Here is a 14,743-nt window from a genome sequence, read left to right on the forward strand (position 1 = left end):
ATGTGTTAATTTGTATTTGTTGATTCTCAGTGAAGAAAAAGTATAGAAACTTGACTGATTGTGATTATAGATTATTTGCTTCTAAATTCTAAATGCTTTTATTATACGAAGGAAAGCATTTATTTTTAAACTTTTCTTGCATGCACCTCAGCATGTATATAAAGAGCATTTTTATTTTCTTAAAAATTAATGAAAAGGGCTTCCCTGGTGGCGCAGTGGTTGAGAGTCCGCCTGCCGATGCAGGGGACACGGGTTCGTGCCCCGGTCCAGGAAGATCCCGCATGCCGCAGAGCGGCTAGGCCCGTGGGCCATGGCCGCTGAGCCTGCACGTCTGGAGCCTGTGCTCCGCAACGGGAGAGGCCACAACAGTGAGAGGCCCGCGTGCGGCCAAAAAAAAAAAAGAAAAAATTAATGAAAAAACTTTCTCTAGGTCATTAGAACTTACTGTGACACATATCTGAAATTATTTGGTTACTTTAGAAAATACTATATAATGAGAGTGCAATATTGTTGATTTAAAATAAATTCAGTCCAAAAAGAGTGTGCTAATATGACCAGTTTTGAAAGAAAATTCTTATACTGTGATTACTGTTAAAAAGTGAAAATATTCTTGTCTTTAAGCCACTTTATGTAATCTGAGAATGTGTGAAGAATTGTTTTATGATGTTACTAAAACTTGTATTGTTTTTATTATAATCAGTTTGGGCAGAATTCTAGAAAATTGAATAAGCATTTGGATTATTTATTTCTAGATTTCATATATTTACAAAATGTGAAAATATATTTACATACATATTTTTAGGTAGCAGAAATGATCACCGCTAGTAACTATGTTTAGGTTCTCCTTGAGTGAAGCGTGGCTAATGGGATATATAGTGATTGATTGTGTAGTGTTTATGTTCCTTCTAACCAATCTCATTGTTTGTTATATCTATATACACATTTTTCATCAAGTCTGTGTCTATGTAAACAAATATGGGAGCTCTGGCCCTCACCTGGATCAGAAGAAAATCCAGCAGCTGCCCGACCGCTTTGGCCCGGGCCCTGTCAATGTGGTGCTCCGGCGGACGGTGCAGGCCTGTGTGGATTGTGCCATTCAAAGTAAGACTGTTTTTGGATTCCTTAAGCCAGATGATCGTGGAGGAGAAGTGATAACCGGTATGCTCATCTCATCCTTTATGAGCTTTTATTCCCTAATTTGTTTTTAGGTTTCAAGAAGGCAAGGATTTTATAATACATAGATTATTTTATAAACTTATATTCTGTTAACTATAATATTTGAATATTATATTAATGTAATAGAATATGTATAATAATTATATGTTTATAGACTTTTAACCCTGGTTTGGAAAGTTTAACTTTCAAAATAGACAAATAATGTCAGAGTAATACTGTATATTGAGGTAAGAGGTACAGATTTTTCCTTTTACCTGCTATATTAAGCTCAGTATAGATAAAGTGAGCCTAATATATTTTAATTTTTTTAGAAAACAGACTAATCTGTAAGTATCTCTAAATAAAAAATGTGGTTCAAGAAGTGAGTAAGAGGGCTTCCCTGGTGGCGCAGTGGTTGAGAGTCCGCCTGCCGATGCAGGGGACACGGGTTCGTGCCCCGGTCCGGGAAGATCCCACATGCCGCGGAGCGTCTGGGCCCGTGAGCCATGGCCACTGAGCCTGCGCGTCCGGAGCCTGTGCTCCGCAATGGAAGAGGCCACAACAGTGAGAGACCCGCGTAGAGCCAAAAAAAAAAAAAAAAAAAAACAAAAGAAGTGAGTAAGAGGTAAGATACACATGGCTTTCATCATTGTATGATCAGATACTGCATTTGTACCCATGGAATGTTTGGAAGAGCAGGAACTATTGTACATCAGTGGGTTTCTGTTGTTGTTGTTTACTTTATGAATATTTTTAAATGAGAATGCTTTCATTCAGACTATTGTGTTTGAATGAGAGGAACTTTTATAATTTAAGATTATTCCTTTATAAATTACAAAAACCACATGTTAGATTTATAATACATTTCCTAAATTGATGGCTTTCATTTTTGTTGATGTGGTTCTCATCTTTCTGTGATGTAACTCTGACATCTTTTCTTCCCTATAATAGCCTCCTTTGATGGGGAAACTCATTCCATCCGTCTCCCTCCAGTGAACAGTGCAACATTTACTCTTCGCTTTCTTGAGAACTTGTGCCACAGCCTGCAGTGTGATAACCTTTTGAGTAGCCAGCCTTTTAGCTCTTACAGAGGTAATAGACATAGCCCTGCAGAGCATGATCAAAATAAATCAGGTAAGAGGAAATGTAAAATTTTATACTGTGCTTCTATTTTATATTAGATTCTACATTAACTTGAGAATCTTATCTAGTTCAGTTTTTCCTGTGTCTTCCTCAAAGTAAACCTTTTAGCCACAGTGAACTAATTAGACATGTATAATATATAGTTTTTGTTCATTCAAAGTGGAAAAGTAATTTCTTATTGTATTCATAATTAACTTGAGAATCAAAACCTGAAAGGTGCATCATTGTGGGTTTTTTTTGTTTTCTTAAATTTTATTTATTTATTTATTTATTTTTGGTGGCATTGGATCTTCGTTGCTACGCATGGGCTTTCTCTAGGTGTGGCTTGTGGGGGCTACTCTTCGTTGTGGTGCGGTGGCTTCTCTTGTTGCGGAGCATGGGCTCTAGCCGTGCAGGCTTCAGTAGTTGTGGCTTGCGGGCTCCAGAGCACAGCCTCAGTAGTTGTGGCGCATGGGCTTAGTTTCTCCGTGGCATGTGGGATCTTCCCGGACCAGGACTCGAGCCCGTGTCCCGTGTGTTGGCAGGCGGATTCTTAACCACTGCGCCACCAGGGAAGCACCCCCCGCCAGTCCCCTTTTAAGTACTGTCTGTATGGTATATTTTTTCCCATCCTTGTACTTTCAACCTATTTGTGTGTTTGAATTTAAAGTGTAGTAAGCTTGTAATACGACTTTTAAAAAAAATCCATTCTACCAATCTGATTTTTTACTGGAGTGTTTATTTCATATACATTTAATTACTGATAAGGTAGGACTTGCATCTACCATTCTGTATGTCTCTCTTTTTTGGGGGGGGGTAGCCTTCTCCTCCATTACTGCCTTCTTTTGTTTTAAGTAGGTGTTTTCTTGTGTACCATTTTATTTTCCTTGTTCTTTTTACTATTTTTTGAGTTATTTTCTTAGTTAGTTGCCTTGGGGATTACAATTAACACCTTAACTTATAACAATCTAGTTTGGATTAATACCAACTTAATTTTAATATTATGCCAAAACTTTGCTCCAGCATAGCTTTGTTTTCTGCCCACTTCTTTGTGCTATTATTGTCATACAAATTATATCTTATACATTATAAGCTCCCAAATACAGTTTTTTTTCTTTTTCTTTTTTTTTTTTTTGCGGTATGCGGGCCTCTCACTGCCGTGGCCTCTCCCGCTGTGGAGCACAGGCTCCGGACGTGCAGGCCCAGCGGCCATGGGTCACGGGCCCAGCCGCTCCGCGGCATGTGGGATCCTCCCAGACCGGGGCACGAACCTGTGTCCCCTGCATCGGCAGGCGGATTCCCAACCACTGCGCCACCATGGAAGCCCCCAAATACAGTTTTATAATTATTGCTTTTTAAAAAAAATAAATTTATTTATTTTATTTATTTATTATGTTTGGCTGCGTCAGGTCTTCGTTGCTGCGTGTGGGCTTTCTCTAGTTGTGGTGAGCGGGGGCTACTCTTAGTTGTGGTGCGCGGGCTTCTCATTGCAGTGGCTTCTCTTGTTGCGGAGCACGGGCTCTAGGCGCGTGGGCTTCAGTAGTTGTGGCTTGCGGGCTCCAGTAGTTGTGGCCTGCGGGCTCTAGAGCACAGGCTCAATAGTTGTGCTTTGCGGGCTCTGGACCACAGGCTCAGTAGTTGTGGCACATGGGCTTAGCTGCTCCGTGGCATGTGGGATCTTCCTGAACCAGGGCTTGAACCTGTGTCCCCTGCATTGGCAGGTGGATTCTTAACCACTGCGCCACCAGGGAAGCCCTATAATTATTGCTTTATGTAGTTGTCTTTTAACTGAGAAAGGAGAAGAAAAGAGTTATAAACACAATATATTTACTGGTACTGTTTATTTTTTTTAATGTGGATTTAAGTTATTCTCTATTTTCATTTCAACTTGAAGGAGTCTCTCTAGTATCTCTTATAGGGTAGCTCTCTACAAGTGAGGAATTCTCTCAGTTTTTCTTTATGGAGAATTTCCTATTTACTCCTTCAGTTTTTAAAGATTAGTTTTGCTAGGTATAGAATTCTTGGTTGACCATCTTTTTGTTTCAGTGCTTTGAATATGTCATCCCACTTCCTTCTAGCCTCTGTAGTTTCTGATGAGAAGTCAGTTGCTAATCTTGTTGAGGATCCTTTGTATGCGATGATTTGCTTTTCTCTTGCTGATTTCAAGATTCTCTTTGTCTTTTGCTTTTGGTAGTTTGACTGTTTTTTTCTAGGTGTGGGTATCTTTGCATTTATCATAATTGGAGATTCTTGTGCTTTTTGGATTATGCAGATTAATGTTTTACATTAAAGTTGGGAAGCTTTTAGACATTATTTCTTCAAATAGTGTTTTTGCTCCTTACTCTCTCTGTCCTCTCCTTCCAGGACTCTCCCATTACGTTTATTGTGGCATGCTTGATGGTGTCCCACAGGTCTCTGAAGTCTGTTCATTTTCTCTCTCTCTCTCTCTCTCTCTCTCTCTCTCTCTCTCTCTCTCTCTCTCTCTTTTTTCTGTTCCTCAGACTATATAATCTCAATGGACCTTTTAAAAAATTTGGTGATTCTTTCTTCTGCTAATTCACATCTGCTGTTGAGCCCCTCTAGGGTTTTGTTTTGTTTTTTTAATTTCATTTATTATACTTTTCAAGTCCTGAATTTCTATTTGGTTCTTTTTATAATTTTTATCGGTTTATCGATAGTGTGAGACATTGTTCTTATACTTTCCTTTAGTTCTTTAGACATGCTTTTTTTTCAGTTCTTTAAACATATATAAAATAACTGACTTGATACCTTTGCTTAGTAAGTCCAGTATCTGGGCTTGCTGAGAGGCAGTTTCTGTTGACTTCTTTCCCCCCTGTGTATGGGTCATACTTTCCTCTTCCTTGCATGTCTCCTACTTTTTTAATTGAAATTTAAAAGTAATATAATGCAGCAACTCTGAAAACGAGGTTCCCTCCCCCTTCCTGGGCTCTGTTGTTGTTGCTGGTGCTGTTTGGATTTTTAGTGACTCTCCTGGACTAATTTAATGACTTTTCCAGGTCTAATTTTATTATATGTGGCTACTGAAGTCTGTTCACTTAGCTTAGTGGTCAGCTAATGATTGGACAGGGATTTTCTTAAGTGCCTGGAACCAGTATGTCTCCCAGCCTTTGCCAAGGGGTTCTTAGTGTGTGTTGGGACTTACCTTGAACATTCCAAGAGGCAGTTTACAAATCTGCTTTGTGCAGAGCTTCAAGGTCAGCAAAAAATGACAGAATAGGGCCTTCTAAAGTCTTTCCTGAGCATTCATACAACCATGTACATACATATGGCCTTCTAGATTCCCAGGAATATCTCAGTGCTTTTCAGAGTCCCCTAATGGACATCTCATTCTCAGTTTTTCCTTTTAAGCTTCTTGGTCGGCTTCTTGTCAGCCCCAACTGGTAATACTACCTCTGGAAGCTGCAGTGTTAAACAGTTGCCATTGTTGTGGGCTTTTTGGTTTTGTTTTGGTTTGGTTTTTTACCAGTGCTTTGGATAGGGCTGTTCACACAGAGCAGGCTCTGATTTAGGTCAAATAAAACAAGCCCAGAGATCAGAGGTCTTCAGTGAGCTGCAAGATGGATCAAATAGTGACAGTTGTCTGTGGGTGGAGCTTTTGGAGAGTTCCAAATCCTTTGTGCCCCCTTCAGTGCTAGGCTGGCTGCTGGCTTTCACAGCTACTGTAGTTGCGAAGCTGTTGGTTTGCAAGGCTGCTGCAAAACTGAGGTGAATGGGATTGTATTAGGGAAGCTAAAATGCCACAGAATTTGTTGTTCTTTCTGAGATTCGGCCATTTTTCTTGAATAACTGCTTTTTGGGTTGTTGTACTCCTTTAGTTGACGTCCAGAATTTTGAAAAAGCTAATTTTGCCAGTGCTGTCATTATTTTTATGAAGGAGTGGATTTTCTGAAGTCCTTCATCAGTCATCCTGGAAGTGCTTCTCTATGATGACTTCTGAAGTACTTTGTGAATTATCTGGCTTTTTGTAGTTATCTCTGCAGGAACAATTTCATGCCTGAGCTCACTACGATACCCAGAAGCAGAAGTCAAGAATCAATTTTATGTTTGTATCAACCCCAGACAGTAGACCATATACCAGCTTCATAAACTTTTCATAAAGAATGTATTATAATATTACAAGTAAAAGATAAGTAAAGACTTTTTCTGATCTTCCTATGATTCTGAGGTAAATATCTATAGAAAACTATAGAAACTGTATATTTTAGTACTCCAATTTTCTGTATCATTAAATGGGTATGAAAAAAGTCAATTATTTCTCTTCTTAGAATTTAACTGTCCTAATTGTAGAAATATCTCTCATTCACTGAAGTATGTTTTGCCTGTTAGTTTTGTAGTTGATGATTAAAAATAAAATCAAATGGTGAGAGCTCTCTTAGACTCATTAGTAATCAGTCAGTAACTGGATGGCTAAAGATTGCTCATCAGACGATTTTGAGAGGCATGCTGGCCCCCAGCCATTTTGAACTAGATCAAGTTTGACTTTGGTACTTTCTCATTGCAGTCTTTCTTCACTCTGGAGGTCTGTTATCCTACTTTATAGATTTCTATTGCACTTTATTTTTCCTTTTAGTTGGAGATTAAATCAAAATATTGATCGATAATGTAGTGTAACGTAGTCTAATGTAGTGTAATTAATAAATTGAAATGTCTTTATTTTCAGGATTTTGCCTTAAAGTGTGGTCCTTTAGGAAGAAATGCATTTGGTCGAATGATAAGTAACCAGTAGAATTGTTGTAAGGGTACCCCTTGGCCAGGATTGTCGCCTATAAAATGGAGTGTTCATTGTACCCTATCTTCTCTTTAACTTCTCTGAATTCTTAACTTTTCTTGCTCATGGGAGCAATTTTCCCAGGTCTTTTTAGACACATTACAATTGGTTGCCTCACTGTTGGCCTGAGAGAGTTAGAAAGATGTGATGACCCTAGAATAAAGGAAGCCTAGACATAATGCCTTTAACCCTTGAATATAATATCACTGAAATGTTTAATAGGATGAAATGAACACATCTTGTTCATAAATAATTGATAAATTATTGATGAAGTTATAGTAGGCAAATGATTTAGAAACAAAAGTGTTTTATGCTGATGATATGAAAACGCTTGAGTATATTAATTAGTTATAACAGACATTTCTGTTTTTGAAAACAGTAAAAGAAGATACAACAGAAAAGAAAAGCACCAAACGACCTTCTCAGGAACCTCTGCCTTATGTTGCTTCTCTCTCTCCTAAGTCCCCCAAAACAAAAGTGCATGCCTCTGAAGGTAAATAGTATTTACATGTTGCAAGACTGGGGAGAAAAGTCACTCTTCTATCACTTATATGCTCTTGAGTGTTGATGCTGGAAGTAGGGGAGTATATTCCCCCAAATCAGTTTGGCAGTTAGGCTACTACTTTGGCAGCTTTGTTGAGCACTTCATTCCCTTCAGAAGTGCACAGTTGTCATTTCTCCTTAGATTAAAGAAAAACAGTTATAGCCGTATTTTCCATTCAGCTTTGTATTGCTAAAAGCTGATAGAAAGAGGAATAGAAAAACCTAGTACATTTCTCCAGTGAAAGTTTTAAGTGCCCAAGGAGTAAGCAAATGTTAGAAACCAACTCTGTGATCATATTGTAACAAAGAGTTGTAAAGAACTGCATTCCTAAAAAGAAATGCTTTAGTGAGGTGTTCATAGTCTTGGTGGCAAGACTGGCGAGGGTTAGTTGCCATGAGAAAAATAGGTGATATCATTAGAATCAATTTGGATTTCAGGACAGTGTCCATTACTATAAACACCAAGAAGGGGATGGCCATGCGCTTTGTGTTAGAGGTTTGTGGTTCAGTATAGCATGGCTTAAGTGAACTGTTGTTGGCAGTTAGGGGATTTTTGACCTTTTAATAGGATTCGAGCTGTAAGTCTGTTGAAGATAATTGCCTTTGTCTTTTTTTCTTGTAGAAGAAGTATTATCTTCTGAGGGAGATGGCATGCCCAAAGGGGAAATGCTTTCTGAAGAGTCCAAAAACTCACCACTAAATCCAGCAAGTCCTTTGAATCCTGCCAGCACAAGTCCTATTAAGCACTCATACTCCAGTCTCCAGGAGTGTTTCTCAAAGTGTGCCATGCACCTCGAGTTCAACACTGGTGGGGACCAAATCACCTCCCAAGAGTAGTCACCATGAAGTTACATTCCAGATGCAGAGGAAAAGTGAAGGTATATTCAAAAACAGTGATCCTCAGCCAGTGTGTTTGTCTTTCCCCTTAAGGTTTCCATGCCCCACAACATCCCCTGAGAGTTTATCGCATTGGAGAAAGTGCCAAAAGTGAGGAGGTCGAGTCCTCCCCTTCACCTCATTTTCAGGGCCAAGCTGCTACACATGCTCTAATCCTCATGGCATTGCAGAACTATTTCTGGGAATCTGGATCACCAGCCATGTTTCTGATGGAGACTTCTCAGTTTAGTGCTTTTCCATCCATTGTAATTTATCATTTCCTTGGGTACTGCCTGGACTCACAACCCTCACATGACTCTGAGGCCTGGAAGGATGCACTCCCTCTTCTTTCTGACGTACTCTCTTCCTTGTCCCTGTTGAGACCTTTCCTGGCCCCGCCTGTGTGTGGTTCCCAGATCTAGGCTCTGGCATTCTGTTGCTGCAGGCGTTTCCCCATTTTCCACACTCCCAGTCATTCCCTCTGACCCCGCAGGAGAACATGATATGTATGAACAGGACAGCATCCTACTCTTCATTTGGAAGGAGCCAGAGCAGCCTTCCATGTGCAAAGATAGCTACTATCCTGTATCCTTTTAAGGGTTAAGGGTGCTGTGGTGAGAGGAATAAGTGTTTTGTCTTTTGTCACCAGATAGGCATCTAGGCAAGGTTGAGGAGTAAAGGAAGTAGGAATCAACTAACTCCCCTGCCTTTCATAATGGATATTATCTATGGGCAACTGCACTGTACACATGCTGTGATACATTTAATATCGTCACCCCCATCTCCTACTCCGTGTAGATTGTCTCTGGTTTTGGAGTGATTTTTGTAGAGAGACTGAAGATAGATGTTCGTTTTATAAAGGGGTAACGTACCCTGAATTTTTAGATATTTTCACAATATATGAGTTCATGAAGACAGGCCTTCTGGTCTCCTAGTGTATATAAGACAGAGCCATTAAGGAGAAGAGCATGACTGGACTTGGATTATTTTTCACATAATTATTTATTTCATGTAATTATTTGAATAACACTAATATAATGTTCATAACCTTCTCTGATTATTTTGAAGATGTGGGCCCAATTAAATTATTTTCCATGATAGATTAGAAATAGATGAGCTCACAGTTGTTTTATTTTTATTTTTTATTTTTTATTTTTAAAAATTTAAAAATAAATTTATTTTATTTTTAGCTGTGTTGGTTCTTCGTGGCTGCACGCGGGCTTTCTCTGGTTGCGGCGAGCGGGGGCTGCTCTTTGTTGCGGTGTGCGGGCTTCTCACTGCGGTGGCTTCTCTTGTTGCGGAGCATGGGCTCTAGGCATGTAGGCTCAGTAGTTGTGGCTCGCGGGCTCTAGAGCGCAGGCTCAGTAGTTGTGGTGCAAGGGCTTAGTTGCTCCAGGGCATGGGGGATCTTCCTGGACCAGGGCTCAAGCCCATGTCCCCTGCATTGACAGGTGGATTCTTAACCACTGCGCCACCAGGGAAGCCCCTGTTTTATTTTTAATATAAAATTATAGTTTTATACCAGAAATCATTTCTTTACATATAGTTTATTTGTAGTAATCTGTAAAAGTAGTTATGTGTTATTCAAAACATAACTATACCAGATTCTGATGACAGAAACCAAAAATCCCACACAAATATAAGTTAGTTTAGAGGTATGGTTAGCCTTGCCAGTATTTTTTTTTTTTTTTTTTTTTTTTGCGGTACGCGGGCCTCTCACTGTTGTGGCCTCTCCCGTCGCGGAGCACAGGCTCCAGACGCGCAAGCTCAGCGGCCATGGCTCACAGGGCCTAGCCGCTCCGCGGCATGTGGGATCTTCCTGGACCGGGGCACGAACCCGTGTCCCCTGCATCGGCAGGGGGACTCTCAGCCACTGCGCCACCAGGGAAGCCCCACCAGTAATTTTTTAAGTATTAAATTGAGTCTGTTTTGAGTTAAAGGAGAAGACTTTTCTGTCTGGATTGTTAGAATGCCTTAGGCATGGCACGGTCTATACCATCATCGTTTTTACTTGGGTTGATACAGCCCAGCAGCATTTCTTGGTAGACCAACATTTTTATCTCTGACAAGTAGAAAGTAGGATAGATTTTACTAAAGAGTTTTTATTTCATACCAAAGTTATGCTATTTAAAAAGAAAATAAATAAAATTTCCCATTGTGAGTTCTTTTATCTTCTGTTTTTCTTTGCCCTTTCCCTGGGTGAATACTCCAAATACCCATAAAATGGCCAGAGCCCAGAGGATAGGAAAGAAAAGGTGCACTTTTGGCTAATTCACACATACAAAAATATTAAATTTGTATTGACGGTCCTTGTTTAGAGAAACAAATCCTCCTAGCAAATTACAAACCCCACTTCTCTTGTCATACACTAACTTTAGAGAGTCAAGCGCTCTGGTTGAGTAAATGAATACCTGTCTGGACACAAAGAAATTTCAATACAACGTAGTGAACAGCACAGCTATAACTTTTTGAGGTATGAGCACTTAAATTGTTTCATGTCTTAGTTACTTCTTCTTTAAACATATAAACCTTCAACCAAAATATCTATTGCTATGCAGTGAAACTTGAAAGAGGCATTCAGTATAATGTTAAAGTTACTTCTGACCTAGCTAAGCACAAAATAATCTTGTTTTCTTCAAAATTCAGATAAGCATGTAAGGCTTGAGAAACAGGAATTTAAGGAATAAAGTGATGCTAAAAACCATCCATATTGAATACATTAAAGTGAATAAATGTAAGCAGTTATCAAACTGTAAATTCTGGGGATTTCCATTGCAATTAGCTAGTAAAATAAACCTAATCTGGAGATATCAAGAGGAGAAAGATTGAGAGAAATTCTTTGAAATATTTAAAGTAAGAAAGCAACAAGTTAGCTTAGATTAGCCTAATTTAACCCAAGTAACAGATCTTTTGCTGTATTTTCCTGTGGCCAAAGTGGCCTCGGATTGCTCAGTCTCTTTTACGATCTTTGGAACTGTAAGGTGTCTTCCGAAGCTGCTTTTGTTGTTTGGGGGAGGTCAGGTGGGACATTCTTGAGTAGCCATCCTCAGGTCATCTTTATCTAGGCTTTCCCTGGATTTTACCTTGGAATCCTTGGGTCCATGCCGGGGTACTTCACAGAAGGTTCCAGGAATGAGACAATTCCTCCCTACCTAACATCTCTTCTTTCAGGATAATGATCAGGTCAAGTATGATTTGTCTTTTTTCCCCCCATTGAAGCTCCAAGTTATATAGCTGTACCTGACCCCAGTGTCCTGAAACAAGGCTTCTCTAAGGACCCTTCAACCTGGTCTGTGGATGAAGTGATACAGTTTATGAAACATAAAGATCCTCAGATATCAGGCCCCCTCGCCGACCTCTTCATGCAACATGTAATGTATCTTTTGATCCGGTTTTCCTGCCGTAATGACTTTGAATGACCTCTGTGCAGGCCCTTCAGTTGGATACTGATTAGTGTGGATGGTGGGGGAACCCTATCAACTGATTTTTCCATATGCGAGAAAGTTTACTTTGCCCAAAGTTAGAGCCTTGAAGGATGGAGGCTGGATCTGTGCTTTAAATGGGTACCCGAGTACCTAAAATACTACAAGTCTTTGAGTTCTCAAGAGAAGATGATTCGGCATGGCCACTCTCAGGTGTCTTCTCCTTTCTAACAACAGCTGCAAGGATCCTCCTCCCCACCTGCTCCCTGCTCGGCCCCAGGACCGTGAGTAGGAGGGGTGACCACAGCTGTGACAGGGTGTCCTCCTTGTTATGATGCCCGATGAATTCAGTAACTGTAAAAGATTAAGTGCAGCTTTATTTTAAATAGGAACTCATGAAAACCAAATAATATGCTTCCACGACATGAACTGCTTAATTAAGGAAATGAAGAATTTTAGGAGGATGCCTTGTGTCTGTTAAATAATGTTTATAGTCTTTTCTAACAAATCAAATTCATCACCAAATATCTATGTATCCTTTGACATTGTAAGAAGATCAGTAATAAGTTTTCGTATCTAACTAGCTTCACACAACTAACTGAATAGCTTTCAACATAAGGACAACACTGTATAGCACATTTACAGTTTGCATTAATGCTGATATACTCATATTCCCAGCCTTTCTAAGAAAGTTAATGACTGTCTGAAATTCATTTCTACAGTTCACAGTTTTCTACCCTTTGTCGTAAATACGTGGTATTTTATTCAACATATAGTATTTAAAATCAGAGTTTGATGCTAAGGCCATTTTTCAAAGATACTGGGTTAAATTTCCTTTTTCTTAAAATTTGAAGTGAATTTAGAAATTTTCAAATGATGCTTCACATATAAGTTATATTTTTAATAGTTTTCAGGAAATAAATGCATATTTAGAGAATATATATTGAGAATGTACAGCCGCTCCCTATTTTACATGTTCTTATATGTACGTAACGTGACAAAACATGAAATCAGTATTAGTAATTATAATTTCTTTCTCTCTGTAGGAGATCGATGGGAAGGCTCTGCTACTACTCAAAAGTGATGTGATGATGAAGTATATGGGGCTGAAGTTGGGGCCAGCCTTAAAGTTATGTTACTATATTGAAAAACTTAAAGAAGGAAAATACAATTGAAAAAAAATGTGTAAGTTTAGATTAGACATAATTTTCAATTGTCTTGATAACTTTTTAATTTAAAAGTATTTTTATTCTCGTAGCAGTTTTTGTTTTGTAGACAGTTCCTCTAAAACTACGTTATATCCAGAACTGCAGAACTACATTACAAGTCCAGTCTACTTCTTTAAAACACATTAACATGTTAGTATTAGCATATTCAACTTGGCAGTCCTTTATGTCTTTTTATTATTTTACACTTGACAGTTTATTATTTAATTGTACAGTTTACACATATACTTAATGCAAGAAGCAGAGAAACACCGTTGATTTTGATTAATGTTTATATATAAAACCAAAACAGCTACATCCCAAAGGGGAAAGTATCAGGGACTGACAGGCTTTCTAATGAAATCCATGAGAAGTTTTCCTTAGAAAAGAATTTAAAGATGCAACTGTAGATATCATCTCGTTTTCAAATGTTTTATGGCTGTTACTGCAATGTTCTGTTTGTGTTCTACCAGTTTCTAGAAAGGGAATAGCCATATAAATTATTCTCCTTGCGTTATGATTTCTCGCTATGTTGTGTTCGTTCATATTTAAAGAAAAAAACAAGCTTACAAACTTTCATAAAGTGTTCTAATCAGTTTTTGATAAATTTAGAACAATTGTAAGAGAATGGTTGTTTTATGCAGGAGATATTATACTACAAGGGTGGTTTGGATGGAGTCTGATTAAAAGTTTTCAGTGAAATACCTATTATTTCAAAACTTTACATATTTTCTCTAAGCTTAGACATTTAACTAGGCATTCATTTCTCATATCTCTATATGAGGACACCTGTGCCCAAATTTTTTAGATATCTATATTTTATTGTCTGTGTTTATTCTTCATACAGATACTATACCATATTTATATATTATTCTATACCTGTAGGTATTCAGACAAGTAAATCTGTTCTTTTTGAATTTAATATGGCACTTTGCCCTGCCACAGAGGTAATGGTGAACTATTTATATAGTTGGATGTTTTTATTCTGAAAAAAATATGTGCATCATTTGCTATCACTAGTACCTCTCAGCTTAGTCTTCAGGGGATAAGAAACAATCCATAGATTGGTTTCCGTACAGGGAAGTTCTCTGTCCTATGCAATGTTGCTAGTTAATTTGCTTAGTTCTGAGCCATTTATTCTGCTAAATTTTGGAAGATGCATTAACTCAGACTTATCATTTGGGGCTTTATTTTTAAAGTTAGAACTTTCAAGGGGAAATGGTGCTATATGTTTATTGTTATTACTTTGTATAAGTTTGGTGTAATGTTAACAAGCTATGAGAATCTTTGCTAAAAGTATTAGCCATTTGTTATAAATGCCAATAAAATGTACACCAGGGCAAGAATGTACATTTTCCTTTTTAGAAAACCAAATGTACTTTTTTTTTTTTAACATCTTTATTGGAGTATAATTGCTTTACAGTGGGGTGTTAGTTTCTGCATTATAACAAATTGAATCAGCTATACGTATACATATATCCCCATATCTCCTCCCTCTTGCGTCTGCCTCCCACCCTCCCTATCCCACCCCTCCAGGCGGTCACAGAGCACCCAGCTGATCTCCCTGTGCTATGCGGCTGCTTTCCACTATCTATCTACCTTACGTTTGGTAGTGTGTACTTTATATGGGA

General features: G+C 38.5%; 1 protein-coding gene across 1 annotated transcript in view; it reads left to right on the forward strand.

Annotated features, from left to right (window-relative positions):
• The window catches only part of LOC308609492 (sex comb on midleg-like protein 2), a gene marked incomplete at its 5' end in the record, with an annotated part of 41,654 nt that extends 27,196 nt beyond the window's left edge, over positions 1-14,458 (forward strand). The window contains 7 exon segments of the mRNA XM_081223137.1: positions 955-1,158; positions 2,107-2,289; positions 7,446-7,559; positions 8,232-8,350; positions 8,352-8,487; positions 11,705-11,856; positions 12,954-14,458. Of these exon segments, the coding sequence (XP_081079263.1) occupies positions 955-1,158; positions 2,107-2,289; positions 7,446-7,559; positions 8,232-8,350; positions 8,352-8,487; positions 11,705-11,856; positions 12,954-13,082 (1,037 nt within the window). The 3' untranslated portion in view covers positions 13,083-14,458.
• Positions 14,459-14,743: the final 285 nt, after the last annotated feature.

This window comes from Mesoplodon bidens (assembly GCF_964165515.1).
Source record: "Mesoplodon bidens genome assembly, chromosome: X".
Taxonomy (NCBI): Eukaryota; Metazoa; Chordata; class Mammalia; order Artiodactyla; family Ziphiidae; genus Mesoplodon; species Mesoplodon bidens.